Genomic DNA, 14,100 nt, shown 5'->3' with positions numbered 1-14,100 from the left:
CAGATTGACAGAACAATAAGTTGAAAAATGGATTATGCAAATGTCTGGTGGTTCCAAGTCATTTTTAATGTAGTGAGTGATTGGCATCTGCAATGTCATGCCTGAGTGTGTGAGGTTGGTTCAATCATGTTATGCTAACGGGAATTAGACTTTTCTTAAAAGGTAAAATGTGCAGCATTACAGGGAGCAGGCAGATGAATGACACTGCATTTGAAGGGCCAATGCAAATACGATGGCTGTCCTGTGCTATGACTATCCTGTGACTATGAATATTTGACCCTCAATACCCCTCAGAGTGCACAGCAACATTCATATCTTTTAGATATTTGATTGTTTCAGTAATTATTATCTTTAATCCAGCCCCAGATTGCCCAAGAAAATCAAACATATTTTAAAAGTAAGGTTGAGAGTTGCTTTGCTGCAAAGTATTTTGTTTCACCATTGAAAGTTTCAAGGCATTTTGGGCTGTTAGCAGTAATTGCTGATCTGATCTATCACTGCACATGTATTAGATTTGGCAAGTTTTACCTTTCTGGCAAAAGATAACATAGCAACTTTTAATTCATCTGCAGTAATCAAGTTTGAATGGCATCAATGTCATTATTCTGATGCAAGGTTTAATTAATTACTCCCAGAGCTGTGGAGCCATCCAAATTTACTTTTCAGTCAGGTTTCAATAAAGATATGACAACAGCTGGACTGACTATTTCTGCTGTTGTGTTAAACTGCTGTAAAGTCCCAATGAAATGCTGGCAAGCACTATTATTTTGCATTAGTTGATTGTTGCCTTACCTTTCTGCTTGGTGAGTGCATGACAGGTGCAGGTGGTGATGGGGGACCTCGAGGAATCTTCTTGTTAATCCTAAACACAAATATGACAGAACAGCACTGGTCAGCAGTAACATGCCAAGCAGTAACAGAGGAATCAGAAACACAATACAGTTGCCAATCTCAGCACTGAAAGGCAGTGCATAATAATTAGTGGATGTAAAACTGCCAAAGAAGCACACTGCTGAAACTTTATTGCTGGAACAGCACAGCAGGTCAGGCAGCATCTAGGGAACAGAAGATTCGACGTTTCGGGCACATGCCCTTCTTCAGGCATGTGCCCGAAACGTCGAATCTTCTGTTCCCTAGATGCTGCCTGACTGCTGTGCTGTTCCAGCAATAAAGTTTCAGCTTTGATCTCCAGCGTCTGCAGACCTCACTTTCTCCTCAAAGAAGCACACTGCCCAATGTCATGTCTGATCACATAGAAATGTCATGCTGGGACCCTTGAAAGTCAGCATACGGAGTTCATAGAATTCTGAGTTTTACATTTGCTGTTAAGTAACAGCAAAACCATTGTGAATCATCAAAAAAAACTGCACCACTGAAAAGTCTCCTCTATTTACTTACTTGAATCGAGGTGGTTCCATTGGGTCCTTTTGCATTTCCACCATCCTGATAACTCTCTGTTTAGCCCCTGAGTTGAAAGCAACGCCTTGTTGGGAAGGAGTGTATCTGAGCACAACAAAGAAAGAAAAATGAAAAAGCTGTACAGATAACTCCTTCCTGCTCCTGTTCCGTTAATGTTGATGTCGCCAATGATCATCTTGCTGTTCTCATACTTCTTACTTGCATGCTGCTCTCCGGTGAGCACAACATAAGTGTAAAACCAGCTCTATTTTGCTACTACCCCTCTCTCAAGCCCTCATTGTCACTGGTCTGTCACATTGCTAGTCTGACTCCAGTAATGGGCGAGTAGAGATCCTTCAGCCAAGTGTTACAAAAACTGAAGCCATTGCATTTGGCTTCTTGTCACACATCCCAATCTCTAGGTAACAATACACTGGTAACTCTGAGGCTGAAAAACATCTCTCTCAATTTGGGTGTCATTTTTAACCTTAAGATGAACTCAGACAATAAGTCTGACCCAATTACCAAGTTCACTCATTTACAGCTTTGTAACCTCAACCAGAACCCATCATCTCATCCTCTGCCAAAACCCTCATCCATGTCAGTTATCTTTGGATTTGACTATTTTAATGATTTCCTAGCAGTATCTCCCAGCCTACATCAACTCAAGCTTACTGAAAATTCTGCTGCCTGAATCTTAACTCTGACTAACATCCCCTTCAGTCATCATACTTATGCTTGCCGACCTGGTAAGGTCCCAACTTCAAAATTCTCATTCTTTTCACTTGCCTCTCCCAGTATTTATAACTTCACAAACTCTCTGTACTCTTCCAATCTTGACCCAAGAACATAAGAGACAAGGGTTGAGTAGACCATGTGGTTCCCCAATGTTGTACCCATACACAAAACAATCATGGCAGATCTATTGTCTCAACTCCACTTTTACACCTGTGGCCCTTGACTCTCTGAGAAACCACCAATCTGTCTATATCAGCCTTAAATATATTCAATGATGGCATATCCACAACGTTACAGGGTAAAAAAATTCCAAGTATTCACAATGTTTTGCATTAAAAACTTTTAATTACTTCACATTCCTCACTCTAATTGGCCCGTATTGGCCACCCTGTTTCTGGTATGTAATTTATCTTCTAAAGACGGACACAAAATATTTGTTCAACGTCTCGGTCATTTCTTCAATCGTGATGATAATTTCTTCTTTCTCTGCCTCTAAGGGCCCACCAGTTATTTTAGCTTTTCATCTTTTCTCCCCTTGCACAATCTCTTGCAACCCATTTTCTATTTATACCCTTGTTATCAACTTTTTGGTTGCCCTTTGCTGGTTTCCAAAACATTATAAGCCTCTTCTTTTATTTCAATACTTAACTTTCTTTGTAAGCCAAGAATAGATCTATCTTGTTAAGAATTTTTTAAAAATGGAATGAATTCTATTGAACATTTCACTAAATATTTGCCCATTATTTATATTGCCATAATTTTGGTCTATTTAATCATTCAGTTTTAGCCACACCTACTAATGCCTACATAACTGACTTTAGCTAAGATTATTGTTTGTGACTGGAGTATATAATTTCCAATGTTAATACTGTATTCAGTTATATTGTGATTCATTTTCTCACCCCCCCAATCCCCAAACACACACATACCACCACCTCTTAGAACAAAGGAACATAATCTGTAAATTAGGGCTGGATCATTTAGAATTGAAACTAGGACATGGATATGAAAATCTGCCATCCGTTTCCCCCCCAAAAAAGCAGAATACCAGGTCACTTTCAATTTTCAAGATTCCAACTGTTAAATTTTTGTTAGGTATCAAGTATTCAGGCGGAGGGAACAAATTGAGGCAAGAGTCAGCCAGGATCAGCCAATGACACCAGAATTGAGAAAGCGGCTTCTTTTCTCATCATTATCCATTTGTTACCTGAGAAGAACATGGATAGCTGATTGGCTATGTTGATGTTTTGGAGCCAACGTGAATATAGTACACTAGAACATTTGAGCATTTGAAGTGTCAATGGTCACAGTCACCAAGCTGACACTGCAGGAAGAATCTGTTGTGAGATGTACCCCTTCCTCCTTTAGAGGGGAATACACTTAAGCTTCCACTCTATCACTTTCCAACTAATCTGAGGTCATTACAGCTATGCAATCAGATATCACACCCAAGCACTGCAGAAGACAGATGCACGAACTTCTTGGTCAGTGCGCTCACTCTTACAGCCAAAATAGATACCAGCTGAGTAATTTTTCTAACCTGATGTACTGCGCAGGAGCGAGTTTCTCAGCTGCCCGAACAGGCATAGCTGCTGCAACCTTCTGTGAAACCTGTTTTTCAAGAGCTGAACGTGTCTTTTCAGTCAACTGCAATGAAGATAAAGACAATTTAGAAGATTAATATGCACTTCTGATCCTCCAGCTTTCATTTATTCAACAATCCAAACAATGAAACAATTCTGTCTCCAAACTTCATTATTATTAATTAATTGGTTGTTTTACATAAAGCAGATTCAGCTGCCGAATCATTTTAATCTTAAAACCAAGGTGCTAGAAAGAACATGTCACAACACATATGATACCACCCATTTTCAATAGTTACGTACATAATCTTATTCAAGTCTTTTTTTCCAACAATATAGATTTGGCAATTTTGTTTCAGACAGACAGCACAGGCACTATCTACTCTAGGACACAATTATCAGTAGTGCTGAAAAGTATTCATTCTGACATTAAAAGTCTCCCTAGATTCCAATTCCACCACCGTAATTATTGGGAGGCCTCACTCCAGCGGTCATTCATGTGAAGATCTTAACTATTAATATCAGAAGGCTACAATCAGGAATGGCAAAACAGTGATGCTTCTTCTCTATATATTAGCAATATAGCCAATTGCAACAGCCATACCATATATATCTGCCAACTGAGCAATCAGACTGCTCTGAAATGAAAACAAAAAGAGAGAGTTAACTGCAAACTTTAACTCCTACATATTATTTCTTTGTGTCTCACTGGGTCAATTGGCTCAGACTCAATCTCTGTAATATGTGTAGAATATGTATTTAATGGTAACATGAAAAATTAGATCTATAAGCATTGAAATATCTCAAAGTGTTCATGACATTTTTTAATCCAGTGAGTTAATGCAGATAAACAGAATATTGCAGCTTAATCTAAGACCTTTCATAAAGAGATGGGGGGGGGGGGGGGGGGGGGAAAGAGAGGAAGGGGTGTGTGTTTGTGTGTGTGGGGGCAAAGTTGACCTCGCAAACTGCAATATATGGAACAAGGACAGGATCAGTCTTTGTACTGTACCTATTCTATACTAGATCATTCCAATGTACTCAATGGGTGATAAGTCACTTTATGAAACCTAATCCCTTGTTTCATTCTTACATATTGGTAGACATTCCACTCAGATTCCATTTCCTTACTTCATGCTTACAGAACTCTTTAAAATCTCCTCCAACCCCATCATTGTGACAACACTTCCAACATGTTTCTATCAAGTACCTCATCATTTCATATTTATTCCTGACAGCAATACATCTCATGCCAATACAAATACCAGCACAGCAATAAATACACATACCTCCTTTATACTATCTTCGTCAGGTCTCTGCAATTCAGGATCATCTTCGTTGATAATTTCTTTTGGAATCAGATCTGTAAATTTGCTGTAGATCACCTGTACAGGGAAGAAATAAATTGTTTTTCAACTATCAGTAAAAGCTATTTCAGTTTGTCTCAGAACTGTATAACAAATATTCTAATGAAAGATGGAACCCATTACCCATCACTTCACAGATGTTGTGTAATTTAAAGAAACATTGGTTGGGACAGCGCAAAAAACTGAATGTTGGAGCATTAATTCACATTAATACGAACTGCCCAGATGGTACTTCAATTCTGCTGCTAGAAATGGAAGACGGTAATTTAACAGGTCAGTGGATAGGAATTGGACTGACAGCATGATGCATATTGTGGTACCTTGTCTTTTGACTGTCCTTGTCTAGCAATGGCATCAAATTTGATTTTTCCTTCTGCATCCACTTGAATAGCCAATGCATTGGATGCCTTTTTCTTGCGACCCATTTCCAATGGAAATTGTGCCATGTGGACCTCTGGGAATGCACCTCCATCGCCAAAATCCTGGAAGAAGAAAATAAACACCAAATCTTAAATCATCAAACACCGGGAAACGCAAGTCACATGCAAGATGGTGCAGGGCAAATTAATTACGGCCATTTACATTATATGAAGCATACTTAACATTATCATATTTATTTTGGAAATGAAAAGCTTTTATTTTTATAAAAGTAACCACAGGAACAGCACACAGATTTTGTCTCATAGTGTAACTAGTGCTAACTCCCAAGTATTACCTATTGATTCTCACAATTATACATTTGGCCAAAGTTATCACATTCTTCAAGGTAACAAACACAGTGATATCCAGATAGTTTTCTTTCTCACAGTGACCCCAATGCAGTTTTCAAACAATGCACTCTCCAAGCAACGTACCCCTATCTAATTATAGCGACTGTTGCCATAACTCCTCCATTAACTTTCTTGGGAGGCTATTTGGAAAATTGAAACTTTTTTTTGCATAAGATGTTGAAAGGCCCTTATATTTATTGATATGCTTCCCTTTGCACATGAAATCAATTGTTTAGATGTTTACCCCAATATAAAAGGTTAACCTGATTTGAGTACAGGAACAGCTGACCCACCTTCTTCTGATAAAGCTTTGGATATTTTCCAATTGACCTACATATCTCTGGAGTGGGGGGGGGGGGGGGGGGGGAGGAGAAGACTTGAACCCAGGCCTCTTTGCTCAGAGGTAGGGACACTACCACTGCATTACAAGAACCCTTTGATGGGGCACTGTGATAAACATAAAAATGTGCTCAATCTGATTGTTGCATTTTAGAAAAACAGGGAGTAATGAGTGATGGAAATCAGGAGCTTCAAGGACCTGCATTTGTATCAGTGTAAAGCGGGAGGTTATCAGGCTATATTGCCAAATGTACAGGGACTGTAATTGGAAGCACTGTTGTTTTATTAGTCACATACCATGTAGTGATTTTCTCAGGACTGCATCCACTAAGCTCCATCGCAGTTTGAGATAGTATTATGTTCCTCAGCATTGAACACACTCTGACCTGAAGAGCTTCAAGTTTAGTCTCTCAAAGTCAAGGAGCAGCTGTGCAGCTGAAGATGATGACGTGACAGTACATTGCATGGAACCCTTCAATCATAATATGCACTGATATAAGCCAAGCAATTTGAATGATAGTCAAATAAAAATAAATTACTTGGGATGCTGGAGATCGAAACAAAAATACGAAGTTCTGGAAAAACTCAACAGATCTGGTCGTATCTGTGGAGAAAGACCTTTTGCATCCAGAGACTCAAAGCTTCTGAAGAAGTCACATTAGATTCAAAATGTTAACTCTTGTTTCTCTCTTATCTTATGCTATTACACCCGAGTTTCTCCAGTAATTGAGATTTTAATTTCAGAAGAGTAAAAATTTATGTTTTTATGGCTCAGATTTTAGCCAATAGAAGTATAGTGAATGAACAGTATTTCACCAAAATCTACAACAGCAACAATATGAAGGAGGAAGATCAAGGACATAAAATTGATTCTACACAAAGAATTGCCATGTTAAATTATAAATTCTTGTTTTGCACTTTAATATGATCTAATTATAAATAAGACATGTTGGGGTAAGGGTAATAAAAGAACCTCAAATACTGGCAGTTTCTTAAAAAAAACACTGGAAACCTAAAATCTGTTCTGATATATTTGACATCAGACATACCTTGGCTTTTCGAACATTGAAAAACTTACAATGCACTTCTAGTGTTTTGTCTTATTTTGTGCTGTCACATGATTGCCTACTGTGCATTATCGGCTCACCTCAATATATGAATGGCCAATGTGTTCAAAAAAGCAATTAAACATTTCATAGAAATAAAAACGTGCTAAAATATAATCTCCTGCCTGTGATAATCTGCAGCATTTGTGAATAAAACTGAACACCTGCAGTTCATTGAAAGATATTCTACCTCTGCCACAATAGTTGGCAGTGCTAAAGATACAAATAAGCATCAAGATTTACTTTGTTGCAATTAATTAGCGTTGCGGCTAAATATTTAGTTTAAGTACGAGTCTTGTGATACTGAATAAATTGCAATTGCTCAAGCCAAGACATTGCAGATGTTACCTCCAAAGTGCGAGGAACCCATCCCTTTCTGTGTCCATACGGGGGAGGTTCTCTCCTCGATGCCACTAAAGCGGTCTGTCTAACTCTTTGGGAGCGAGCTTTTTCCTCAGCTTCCAGCTGATCCTGGGACAGCTGGGTTGGTGCAGGTAAAAAACTTGAAAGTAAAGAAAAGAACCATTATTTTCACTGTTCCAATCAACATTCACAAAAATGCCAGCACTACTGGTGCAAAAGGATTAATTAGCTATGAAAGTCATCAGTGGTGAGATTTCCGGGCTCGCAATCTAGAGGCCTGGACAAATGATATGTAAGCGTGATTTGTCTGCTGTCCTTACATTGTCTGGCCTACATGCAATTCCAGATCCACAAACAACATGCTCATCTCTGAAATGCCCTCTGAAACGGTCAAGCAATCTGTTCAGCTACATTAATCATTACAGAAAACTAAACCAGATGAACCACTTGGCAGCCCTTAGGCACTAGATCCAATCATGGCAAGCCCAGTCAACCTTCCAAATCTCCAGTGGGAGTTTTGTGCCAATTTTGGGAGAACTGCCCATAGACCAGTCAAGTGCCATTCTTGAATCATCCTCACCAAGTTATACCTGACAGCCAATATTACAGATTCTGTCACCATCCACATTCGGACTGTCCTGCTGATGACACAGAGTTGAAACGCTCAGTGATGTACAGTGGACAGGGAGTAGACTAGGTGTCCTAATGCTCACTCCAGTTCTTAGGTGGTTACATGGGCAAGGAAACTTTCAGCTGGTTCTGGTACTACTTCAGCTCATAAATCAGTGCTGCTCTACGTCACAACAACTTGGAAGCAACATGACGGTAGTAAGGACACAATGTTCTATGATGTGGAGCTTCTATGCTCATCATTAACAGTGGTTTGGCAAGTAGTACCATTGAGCAAGCTTAGAGCCCTAAAGGACATAGATGCCAGACAAGGCTTGTGGCAGGTGGTGAGAGAACAAAAAAAAAGAGAAGACCCACTCAACATCATCTACAATTTCCCTTTCAAAGATGAATCCAAGAACAAAAGCATTGGTAGGAATGATTAATACATAGTCCTCGTGTATCATGGTAAACATTCAATATGTTATATGGCACCACCATACTAAATGAAGTAGATTCAGAAGAGATCCAGCAGTTGAAAATTGGGCATCCGTGAAGCTCCGTGGGCTATCAGTAGCAAAATTATTGTAAATAACTGATGCTCAAATTCACTTGGCTTCAGATCTTATCACCACCTTGGTCCAAACACAAATAAAATAGCCAACTCCAAAGATGAGAGCGACTGTCCTCTGGCTTAAGACAAGTATGACATCAAGCGGTCCAAGCAAAAGGGAAATTGGGGAAAATTCTTCACTAGTTGGAGTTAAAAACCAGTACATAGGAAAATGCTGCCAAGAATTCAGATCCTGTTAATAGTGGAGCATTGTGGAACGGTATTGCCACAGAATGCTAAGGGAAGATCCACTCTTATTGGTAACTTGTGTGGCACAAATGTCATCTAACAAAAAAAAATGTGACCAGGTCATGCTGCATGCAGGTACAGACTACTTCTCTATCTGAGTTATCAAAGTAATACTCTGTAATCATCAATGAACATTCGCACTTCTAATGTTTTGAAGGGAAGACGCAGCTGAAGATGATTGGGCTTGGGATATCACCCTAATGAACTGCAGCAACAATGTCCTCCAATTGAGATGATTGACTCACAATGGTTGGTGAATGGAATGCACTGCCAGCAGTTGTAGTAGAGTCAGATACATTAGGGACATTTAAGCGACTCTTGGAGACGCAGATGGAAGTTAGTGCAATGAAGGGTATGTAGGTTAGTCTGATCTTATAGTAGAATAGAAGGCTGGCAAAACATCGAGGATCGAAGGGCCTGTACTGTCCAATGTTCTAAGAATTGGACTAGCAATATAAATACTGTGGTTAGATGGCACCCCATCTAACACTTTAAACATTCACACTCTCACTGATGCACAGCGGCAGCTGAATACACCATCTACAATATACACTGTAGCCTCTATCATCCAGAAGGATAAAGACAGCAGCTGTATGGGACAAGACCATCCAAAATTTCCTGATTTTTCTTCTTGCCTCACGGACCTCTGAGGTCCCTGTGTAACAGCACATTTAGAAGTAGAAGTCATGCATCAGCAGACCATTCAACATGTGTGGAGCTTCACATTGACTGCATAGCCACAGAGGGAATGTTGCCATTGCTCACAGATTGTATTCCAAGCCACACACTGTGCTGACTTGGCACTATAATCACTACTGCTTCATAGTCGCTGGGTCAAAACCCTGGGACTACTATCCTATAGGAGTGTCGATGTACCCATGCCACATGGATTGCTGTCAGTCAAGAAGGCGACTCACCATCATTATCTCAAGATTAATAACGTGCATGAAATGATAGTCTTGCCAGCAGCACTCATATCCCCTGAACAAATTTAAGAAAAAAAAGAGATATGCAGTTATGCAAAATCCTTTTTCCTAAAGGAGATGCAATGCATAATCTATGACAAGCAGGTCTGGGCACAAGCCTGGCATAAAACATTGTAAATGTTGGTAAAATAGTAAACTTTGTTTGGTAAACTGATAGGTCAGCTGAAAGATTTTAGAACATCACTCCTGAAACAAATTCCACCCTTTCAATCCCTGTATCAAAGATAATCTGGTACAAACTATGCAGAACTGTAATTTATCAAATATTCAATAAAAATGATTTTACAATCGGGAATTCCATGATGAATCCACTAAGAGTATCTTTCACCATAAGAAAATAATTGAGTTTTCAGATGAATAATGCCCTTAAGAAACACTCTCTTGGCTTTGTGAACCAAACATACTTTACCACACAAACTGTCATAAGGGAAATAAGCAAACTGAAGGTTTAGTCATAACCTGATTGATACTGTCAACAATTTTTCTTTGGTAATCTTGTTTTGTTCAAATGCATTCACTCTCTGCAAGCTCACATTACCAATACAAATAATAGATGTTTGTAGAAATATAACATAATAAGGTTAATTGTGCTTTAAACATAGATGCAGTTGATTCTGCAATGGACATTTACTTCCACTCCCAGTTGAGACAGCAAACAAAATCACATTCCAAAAAAGGAAACTAAACATAAATTTAAAATGTTAAGAGTTGGAAATTCAGTTCCCTGCTGTTGTCTGCTCTGCATTTTATTACTGTCATGATGATCTCATCTTGGCCTCAACTGCAATACCTTGTACTCTCCCAATAAACTTTTAACCCATTATTAATTAAAAGTCTGTCTATCTTCTTGAATTTATTCAGTGCCCAGCACGCATGACAGATTTCAAGGAGTAAAGACCACCAACAATCTGGCCGCTCCACCCATGTTAACACTACAGTGAAGAAAGCACACCAACACCTCTATTTATCCAGAAGGCTAAGGAAATTTAACATTTCACAATGACTCATCAATTTCTGCAGACATACCATAGAAAGCATCCTATCCAGATGCATCACAGCTTGGTATGGCAACTGCCCTGCCCATGACTGCAAAAAATTACAAAGAGTTCTGAACGCAACCCAGACCATCTCACAAACCAGCCTTCCATCCAATGTCTCCATCTATATTTACCCCTGCCTCGGGAAAGCAGCCAACACAATCAAAAATCCCTCCACCCCAGTTACATCCTTTTCCATTATCTTTTATCCGGCAGAAGATACAAAAGTTTGAAAATACGCACCAACAGATTCAAGAACAGCTTCTGCCCTGCTGTTATTAAGCTTTTGAAGGGAATTCTCATATACTAAAATTGATCTTTCTCTGCACCTTCTTGGTAGCTGTAACACTATATTTTGCATTCTGTTCTATTCCCCTGAAGTACTTATGTATGGTCTGATTTGCCTGGATACTTTTCTCTGTACCTTAAGATCAACATTAAAATCAAATCAAAGATTCCACAGATTCCTGATGCTTTTGAAAGAAATAACTGCACCTCACCTGTTTTAAATCTGCCACCTCTTAGCTTAAGACTATGATCTATGGTTCTAAATTTGCACACGAGAGGAAACATCTTCTATACATCTACTTTGTTGAACCCCATTAGCATCCTATATACCACAAATAGATGCCTGAAACCTAGCGAGTATGGGCCTGATCTGCCCAATCTCTCATCACACACAAGGACTTTCATCTCTGGAATTAATATAGTGAACCTTCTTTAAACTGTCTCCATTCAAATACATTCTTTATCAAGAAAGAGGAACAAAACTGTACAGAGTACTTTGGATACGGTCTCATCAATGCCTTGTACAGTTGCAATCACACATCATTATTTTAACACTCTATTCCTTTAGCAACATATGCTAAAGTTCCATTTATCTTCCTTATTACCTGCTGAACCTGCATACTAGTTTTCTGTGATTCATGTCTTTGAAGAACTCTAGCAAATCAGTTAAATATGATTTACCCTTCTGACGCTGAATTCGGTTTTGACTTTCCAAATGTCCTGTTACTACTTCATTTATAACGAATTTCAATAATTTTGTGACAGACGTTAAACTAACATCTATAATTCCCCACTTTCTGTCGTCCTCCATTTTTTAATAAATGGTGTTACCTGAGCAGTTTTCTAATCCAGTGGAACCTTCCTGAAATCAGGGAATTTTGGAATATTATAATCAATGCATCCACTATCTCTGCTGCCACTTTCTTTAGGATCCTATAATGTAGGCCATCAGGCCCTGGGGGCTTGTTTGACTTTAATGCCAATAGTTTGCTCGGTAACTTTTCCCTAGTGATTAGGAATGAATTAAATTTCTCTTTTTCTATAACCTTTTCATTTTTTACTATTGGGATGGTTTCAGTAATCTCCACTATGAAACTGAGACAAAATATTGATTTGATGTCCCTGCTATTTTTGAGTTCTCCATTATAATCTTCTCAATCTTGTCCTCTACGTAATGAGGATTGACTTTAGCTACTCACTTTGTTTTTATATATGTTTAGAAGGCTTTGCTAGCGATTTTTATATTTTCTGCTAGTCTTCATTCATACTTTAATTTTGTTCGTTTTATACTTCTTTAGTAACCCTTTGATGCTCTTTAAAAGTTTTCCAGTACTCTAACCAGTGACTGACCTTTACAATATAGCATGCCTTAGCTTTTGCTTTTATGGTATTGTTATGTCCTTGCTTATGCATAGATGCTTCCCAGCCTCCCCCTATATTACTTCTTCCTCACTGGAATATACTTTGGAGAAACCAAACATCTCCTTCAATATCTACCACTATTCATCAACTGTCTTTCTGGCTTATCCATTCAAACTGCCCTCATGCCTATGCAATTATTTTTGCTTAACACCAGAACACTAAGGTGGGACTCAAATTTCTCATCCTCAAACTGAAGTTGAAATTCTCCCCGGCCCAGCCCCACCCTTCTCCCATTTATCTCTCCACCCTAGAGGCTCCCAGCCTCATTCCTGATGAAGAGCTCCTGCTTGAACCGTCGATTTTCCTGCTCCTCGGATGCTGCCTGACCTGCTGTGCTTTTCCAGCACCACTCTAATCGTGACACTATAGTCACTGTTGGATATGGATTTGAACCATGCTTACTCAAGCAATATGAGAGTCCATCAGGCATCTGCAAGCTCTGTGAAAGCTACTGAATTCATCTCATTCCCCTATATCACTTTATAACCTTTTATGGCATTTCATTTTTGATGACTGCCAATATTGCACTCTTTGGTTTGGGTGACGGTTACCATGACAGCAACTATGTGGTAACACTATATTTATTACACATATCATAAGTGGTTCATTTAAGAACAAAACCTTAAAGTTAAATCAGTAAACCATTTGAATGAAGGCAAACAGCACCTAAGTACAGAATTGTTAAATACTAAAGCGACTGAATTACAACATTAAATTTTGAGTAGAAATATAACATTTAAAACGCTAAAAAGACATCCATATCAAGGCTAAGTTCCACCATTCATCAATCCAGTTACTCGTTAACAAACTAATAAACCCTTTAAATCTGATGGTTCTCCTGTCACAACACAAGAAACAAAAGTAACTTCAAGTATGATATTTTCAACTGCTCTCCTCCCAATGCTTCTTACTTCTTCAAACTAGGAATGGGCAATAGGTAAAGGCGAGGCTTTGTTGGGCCTAGTCGGAGAAGACGAAAAGGGCTTCATTGAAAGCCAGAGAGATTCCGGAGACACAGATCCGTCTGAAGTCGCGCCTTATAACAAGACGAGGAGGGGAGAGGAAAAGAAACGTTTGATGGGATTTGGGGTCGAATCAACACGGGAATTAAAACAATCAAAACACATACAACAGAGAAACAACAACCTCGTCAGCGCCATTTTCCTCCGGAAAGTTGCAGCCACCGTACGTCTGACGTCACGCCGCACACCTCCCAGACTTTTGCGTATGGT

At 39.0% G+C, this 14,100-nt stretch overlaps 1 protein-coding gene across 1 annotated transcript in view; it reads right to left on the bottom strand.

Moving 5' to 3' along the window:
- Nucleotides 1-14,100, bottom strand: part of snw1 (SNW domain containing 1) — a 23,848-nt gene extending 9,748 nt beyond the window's left edge. Inside the window, exons 1-7 of the mRNA XM_043697037.2 lie at nucleotides 14,015-14,100; nucleotides 7,650-7,803; nucleotides 5,407-5,568; nucleotides 5,009-5,104; nucleotides 3,677-3,783; nucleotides 1,399-1,503; nucleotides 793-862 (exon numbers count right to left, since the gene is read on the bottom strand). Coding sequence (XP_043552972.1) covers nucleotides 793-862; nucleotides 1,399-1,503; nucleotides 3,677-3,783; nucleotides 5,009-5,104; nucleotides 5,407-5,568; nucleotides 7,650-7,803; nucleotides 14,015-14,028 — 708 coding nt within the window. The 5' untranslated portion in view covers nucleotides 14,029-14,100. The remainder of the gene's footprint in view (nucleotides 1-792; nucleotides 863-1,398; nucleotides 1,504-3,676; nucleotides 3,784-5,008; nucleotides 5,105-5,406; nucleotides 5,569-7,649; nucleotides 7,804-14,014) is intronic.

The sequence above is a fragment of the Chiloscyllium plagiosum genome, unplaced genomic scaffold (assembly GCF_037043375.1).
Source record: "Chiloscyllium plagiosum isolate Xiang-an unplaced genomic scaffold, Cpla_swu_hap1 HiC_scaffold_8, whole genome shotgun sequence".
NCBI lineage: Eukaryota > Metazoa > Chordata > Chondrichthyes > Orectolobiformes > Hemiscylliidae > Chiloscyllium > Chiloscyllium plagiosum.
This window is presented reverse-complemented; position numbering and strand designations above follow the sequence as displayed.